Here is a 7,147-nt window from a genome sequence, read left to right as displayed (position 1 = left end):
TATGCAAAGTGACAACACTAATACATTCGTCGTAGCCTACGTTATGAAATATTTACATGAATCATCGATACAATTATGATAGAAACGAAAGAAACTATAGAGACGATAGAAACGATAGAGACGATAGAAGAAAATATATCACGATAGACACTTTTCTATCGTCCCCACGATATATATCGTTATCTCGCCCAGCACTACCGCCTACCTGTCAGGAACAGTGGAGACTAAGGCGAACCCAGAATGCAGACTCATAGTAAAGGGAAAAAGAAAACTAATTTATTAAACTAGAGAATAAACAAAAACAAAAATGCTGATGTGGCAGGAAACAAACAAAACCTAAATTTAAATACAAACATGGAACCGACAGAACTTAGGAACACAGCACAAGGGTAACTAAACAGACTACATCAAACAATAGACAACTAACACCGACAATGGACCAGCAGAGTGTGGAAGGCAATGACCGGGTTTTAAAGACTGAGGATAATTAGGTAAATGGAGACAGGTGACGTGATTACAAAGCGGGGACAGGTGTAGGTGTGGCAGGGAGATAGAGAGATAGACTGAGGAGCAAATGAAACATGAAACAAGAGACAAGACAGAAACCAAGCAAACCAACAAACTAAATAAAAACAAAAACCATAACACAGAAAAAACCCAAATCACCACACTACCGAAACATTGAAAGAGCAAAAGCCCGAACTCCCAGTTCAAAAGTGGTGTCGTCCAATCAGTGATTTCTCAGATCTCCCACTGGGACCTACCTCTTCCGGTTTGTTAATGTAACTGCGTTTCTGGTTTTTGTTTGTGTGTTTCATTTTTTGTTTGTGTGCTTTGTTTTTCGTTTGTGTGCTTCATTAATGTTGTTGTGGTTTGCACTTCATGGCCACCGTACAAATTCCCCCAGCATATTATTATTGCTACTTACTTTTCAATAAATAACTGTAAAACACTATCCTCACGAATGTGCTCATAGTATGTTACCTGTATTGGTGTGTAAAATTGTGATTGTCTTTATGTGTCAAAACCAAAGATTTCTTTTAAATGTCACACAACTGTAAAGCTGGTTTCTTGCTGTGCTGCAACTGTTGGCAACTAGATAGTAAACAGCATTTGCAGGAAAGTTACCAAAATCTTTCCAAGCATTTGCAGAGGCTCTCAGTTTTCTTGTGCGACAGACTTTCTCAAAATTGTCAGAAGTGTTGTGGGTATCTCAAATCGTACTCACAGGCATGTTAAATCTATCGCAAGAGCAAATTTGACAGAAAACATCTAAGGCTATATCCTTGAACGTCCAGGTCTAGAAACCACAAAGATGATAAATAATAAATGTCTAAATCTGCTTCATCTTCATTTCTTAAGTGTACTCTCGTACAGAGGTCCCCAACCTTTTTAGCATCGCAGACTGGTTGCATACAAGACAACTTCCCCACAGACTATTGGGTGATAAGAAATTCTCCAGCAAAGTTTATTATTACTCGTTTTTACTATGGTTAGCTCGTTGCTAGTTTGTAAAACAAATAAAGTAAAATAAATATGTCACAGCTTCTCTGTTCCTGCCACGCCTCCTGGTCTCATGCCAGGAATCAGTCTGATCCACTGCTCCAATGGATTAAATCATAAATGTGGGGGTGGCTGCCAAGGACGGTATGATGTGTGTTTAGGTAGGCAACAAAATGAGCCATGCACATAAAAAGAGAATGATTTTTAAAAATTGTCCAAACAAAACACGGCCACATGGTTTGTTGATCTCATAGGTTACGTTCACACTTAAACCAAAAATAGCCCAAATCCAACTCTTTTTGCCCACGTCACACCACATATCAGATGTTTTTATGACTGTCTGAACATCACTACTTCAATTTTTTCAAACTAGAGCCAGGTCATTTTCATATATAGTATTAAACGGGATACATGTCCAGTGTTTTTCAGATTGACCTCAGTCTGAACTGTGTGATAGTCTGACTTTGACATAAAAGTCATTGAAGTAGGCGTTGGATTGATCCAAATATTAGTATTAATAATACTAACATTAATATCAGACTGTTTTAATAATAGCGTAACAGGATCCATACTTGAATTTGTTTTTATCCTTTACTGTCAGTTCATTGCTCCTGCTCCAGATGTCCAGTTCTGTGGGTGGGAAGATGGGAAGCGGAAAGACGAAATACAACATTGATTAAATCAAGCATGTCAGATAATTTTTTTCGGCTCTGATTGCACAACTACTTTAGAATTGATACACACATGCTGTCATATGTAGCATCTGTATTTATTTCTATAAACACAGCATGCTGGATGTGACATAACGTCTTCTTCTGCGCATGCAGGTCACTTCAGGGCCGTAGACTGTGTACAGTGGAGTCTGATGGCAGCCTCATTTAAATTATAATGTAAACAATAATAATGTGAACTCATCTAAAAATTGGAATTGAGCATTAAAAAAAAGTGGTTATAAATTATGTTTACATCATTACATTTTTCCATTTTAATCCTAATGTACACTGCAGATCAAAATTAAAGATACGTTCTGTTTTTCGGAACTGATCTTCCTCTTTAAAAGAGAAAAAAGGTGGTTCCTTTTTAAAGGAAAGCAGATCTGGCTCCTGTCACGTCCTGTTAAATCAGTTTATTTATGCACAACATTTAAACACAACAGACACATGTGACATGGCTTGGAGACATGAGAAAGCAGTTAAAATTAGGAAAACATGACATAACCTGCTGTAGCTGCTGGGGCATGTGATCTGACTACAGCTCAATCCAAACACACTGCTTTTACCACCTACACTAAAGAATACTGTTTTTGTTTCATCAGAGTGGATATTTGTTATGCCCCCCACCCCCTCACTTTGCAAAATGAATTGCATCCTGTGGGGAGCAACGAGTTTGGACACCAGACACCAAACATGAGCTCTTCATAACTATGTACTAACATATTAAAAATATTCTGTTCATCTTGGCTGAGTGAATTGCAGCTTTCTGCAGGGTTACACAGACAATCAGGAACATTTGGTAAAGGCTGTTATTTTATTCCATTCCGATGAAACAACCCCTATTATTCAGCACATTAATGGCCCAAGCCTGTCATCTTTTGTACATCGTCAGGCATAATTGAAACCCCAGTCTTTTAAATTCCCTTTAATTTTGCCAGAAAATGTTCGTCTCATGCCTGGCTCATTATGGGCTGCATCATAGACAATATGCAGATATTAACAAACGAACTTTGTGACATGAAGTCAGAGTTCTGCTGCAGATATTGAAATGATTTGATTGTCAGTGAATGTGTTTGTGTACTGATGCACCATTCAGCTGAGCTGTTTTGCTTGTGTCTCTCCCCCCGCTCCATAAATTACAGGCTCTTCAGATGTTTTCAAAGAAAGAAAAATTAAGTGATCGTGCTCTCCTTTACAACAATGAGAAGCTGATCTGTTCCTCCTCTCAGTTAATGATTCTGCTCAAAAGTAGTTAGTGCTATTTCTGCATAAATAGATTATTGTCAACAGTGAAAGAGGATATGAAGGCATAAAAAAATGTTATAGCAAAGAAAGAAAGAAAGAGGGAATGAAAGAAAGAAATACACAGTCCTGATAATTTGTTTGCCAGATTGAAACGTTCAAAAGAGCAATAATGACAAGAGTTTTAATATTCAGAATGAAATGGACAGCTCTATGAATCTGTGCCACATGAAAGAACACAGGTTAAACTGCTGTCCAAACAAATTCCTTGAAATTTATATGGTTTGACAAGCAGTCTCCCCCCAATTTCCTCCTGACAAATGGCAGATCTGTTTACAGCCGATAATCTCATCAGATTCAAAATTCACTCATCAGCTTGTCTCTGTGTATCTTCATCTCCTCGCCTCATCAGCCCTGCCATATAATGAAAGCAAATCTGAGCAATCATCCGTTTTGTCTGCAGGACTGAAGATCCGTGATGTGATGATCAATGTGTCACGTCAGCAGGTGGAGGACTTTCATGGTCCGGAGGATTACTGGTGCCTGTGTGTTGCCTGGAGTCAGCTGGGAACCTCCAAGAGCCGCAAGGCAACCGTCCGCATTGCATGTAAGCAATTTTACATCGCTCTGATTCCAGATTGACCTCAATGTCTCAGAGAAACAAACAAACAAAAAAAAAATCATCAAACGTGTGGTATGATAGTCATTATTCCATGTAGGTTTGGCTGTAGATAGAAAGTCACATGTGTAGCAAATTGACATTTAATGTTGCCTCCTAAAGCTCTTGTAGTTGATCTTTAATGCATGCTCTTTGTTGTCTTTCTTAGACCTGAGGAAGAACTTTGAGCAGGACCCTCAAGGCACTGAGGTGCCTCTGAATGGCATGATTGTGCTGCACTGTCGTCCCCCAGAGGGAGTGCCTGTGGCCGAGGTGAGGGCTGCTTGCACTTCAAACAAGTAACATTTTACCTTGTGTTGCCTTGAGAGGAGCTGTCATCTGTCAGGTTTACTCACAGTATTGTTTTGCGTTCATAAGGGAATTGCTTTTTTGCTCTCCAGCTTTGGCACATCAAGACACATATTCAGTTTTTTGTTCAGTTTATTAGCCAAAGTTGCAGTCAATAATCTGAAGACAGTTGTTCAACTTTTTGTTTAAATTAGACTAATTATCGGCTGGGGAATCTATATGTGTCTGTTTCTGTTTCTTTCTTTCTTTTTTTTGCTTCATTTTTTATTTTACTTGTTTAGCTGTCATGCATTCATTTCTCCAACATTACCTTGCCATTTTGAAGCTGTGTGTTTGTGTGTGGATAAAACTCCCAGTTAATTTTTACTCTCTATATAAAATGAAGCTTCACAGACAGTCTTGTTAAGTGGTGTGTGTTGTGCTGCTGTCTGATGCCGTGTGCTTTCATGCAGTAGCTCAGCAGGCAAATATGTCAAAATCAAAGGCTGTGTGCCTAAACAGCTGAAGCTTTTCATTTACCTAAAGACACAATCTATCATCTATACATGAACAAAATAACAATGTTACCATCAAATTTTAAAACAGGACTGGAACAGTGATATTACACCTAAAATGATTGACAACCCTCTATATACTCAGGCTACTAAAGTACTAAAGTTTTATAGCTTAAACCAGTGAATCTCAAAGTCTGAACTCTGGTCCAAGACCATCCAAGTCCCCTGTTATACAACTCCAAGTTGGGACGATATGTAAAGCTTATATAAAAACAAAGTAATTTGCAAATTTCATAAACCCATATTTTATTCACAGTGAATCAGAGTAACCAATTTAAATGTTTGAACTAGTAAAAAAAAGGAACAAAATAAGTAATTTTGAATTTGATGGCAGCAACACATCTCAAAAAAGTTGGGAAAGGGGTTCCCACTGTGAAGTATCATATCCTCTTTTAACAACAGTCTGTAAATATCTAGGAAATGAGAAGATCAGCTGCTGGAGGTTTTAGAAGAGAATGTTGTCCCATTCTTGTCTGATGGAGGATTCTGGCTGTTCAACAGTCTTGGCTCTTTGATGGATTTTTTGTTTCATGATGCACCAAATGTTTTCATCTGGTGAGAGATCTGGACTGCAGGCAGGCCAGTTCAGTAATGGATGCAGTGTGTTGTTTAGTACTGCCTTGCATAAATGTGCAAGGTCTTCCCTGAAAAAGATGTTTTCTGGATAGGAGCATACGCTGCTTCAAAACTTGTATGTTATTTTCTGCAATGATGGTGTCATTCCAGATGTGTAAACTGCCCTTGCCAGAGGCACTAATGCAACCCCATATCATCAGAGAGGCAGGCTTTTGAAATGTGCACTGAAAACAGGCTGGATGTCATGTCTGAGGTTTTTAAGGTTTTAAAAAAGAATTTCATAAATATATAGAACAGTTTGTATAACTTTGCCTCAGTCCATTTTAAATGAGTTTTTATCCAGAGAAGATGACTGTGTTTCTGGATAGTGTTCACATCTCGCTTCTTCTTTGTATGATAGAGCTTTAACCAGTATTTGTGGATGTCGCATTTTTTTTATCGAGTAACATTAATTTAAATCATTCCACAGTTTTAGATGCAGTTCTTTGCAGACTGGTGAGCCTCTGCCCATCTTTAAATGTGAGAAATTCAGACTCTCTAAAATGCTGTTTTCATACCCAACCCCCTGACTGACCTGTTGGTAATTATTCTTAGTAGTTGCAAAATGCTCCTGTAGCTGTTTCTTCTTTGTACTTTTGTTGCATCTGTCTGAACTTCTTTAAAATGTAATGCTGCCATCAAATTTAAAATGACCCTTTCATTTCCTTAAAATTTCTTATTTTAAACATTTATTGTTTTCTATGTTCCATTGGGAATAAAAAAATCAGATTCAAACAGATTCTGCACATCTCAGGTTTTCAGGTAGTTGGTTCCAGAGTTTAGGAGTGCAGAAATCTAGCAAAAGAAAAGGTAGAATTAGAAAACCAAGTTTTTAAAGATGTATGGAAATATGCATTCATTTTGCTCTCATATGTGCAGTTCCAAATATTTGGAGGTTGTTTGCATTCTCAGCAGTAAATGTGGTAAGAAGCTCACATTGTGACTATTTGATAAATGAACATTGGAGCCAGTTACTCTGTTTGACAACATTTTTTGCACCAAGGTTTATGTAGCCCATTTTAGGAAGATGGTGCTGCTTTTCCACACTAGATTACTATTTATTTTAAACAGCCTTAGGGCACCTCAGTCATTTTGATGGTATAGTGTATTTTGCCTTTCAGTTCAGTTTATTTAACATGTTAATTCCTGTGTGAAAACAAAGGCATTTTGTTTTGTTGAGACATGAAAAGTAATTAACGGAATTAAGCTGAAATAGTTTTTTTTGTGTGTTTGTTTTTTTTAATAATACTTCAGTTCACATTAAGCTTTACTGACAAAAGTTAGAGAAGCTTAGGTCCACAAGCAAATAACTATAGGTAAACGAAGCTATTTCTTTTGGTTGTAAATAGTGCTGGGCGATATGGAAAAAATCCTATATCACGATATGGATAATTTTATATCACGATAACGATATATATCACGATATACCCCAATTACGTGTCAGTTATTCTCTGAAAAATATGAAAAAGAAAATTCATTTCTTACCTTTTTCAAGCTTTATTTCTAAGTGACATTTAACTGAACTTTCACAAATGAGATCTGCTGCATTTTAG

At 37.4% G+C, this 7,147-nt stretch overlaps 1 protein-coding gene across 1 annotated transcript in view; it reads left to right on the top strand.

Moving 5' to 3' along the window:
• LOC108242607 (netrin receptor UNC5D) overlaps positions 1-7,147 on the top strand; it is a 340,333-nt gene that overhangs the window by 247,466 nt on the left and 85,720 nt on the right. Inside the window, exons 3-4 of the mRNA XM_017427560.3 lie at positions 3,922-4,065; positions 4,286-4,389. Coding sequence (XP_017283049.1) covers positions 3,922-4,065; positions 4,286-4,389 — 248 coding nt within the window. The remainder of the gene's footprint in view (positions 1-3,921; positions 4,066-4,285; positions 4,390-7,147) is intronic.

Source organism: Kryptolebias marmoratus, linkage group LG14, assembly GCF_001649575.2.
Source record: "Kryptolebias marmoratus isolate JLee-2015 linkage group LG14, ASM164957v2, whole genome shotgun sequence".
In the NCBI taxonomy this organism is placed as follows: domain Eukaryota; kingdom Metazoa; phylum Chordata; class Actinopteri; order Cyprinodontiformes; family Rivulidae; genus Kryptolebias; species Kryptolebias marmoratus.
The sequence above is the reverse complement of the archived record's forward strand: the minus strand, read 5'-3'. Positions and strand labels throughout refer to the sequence as shown.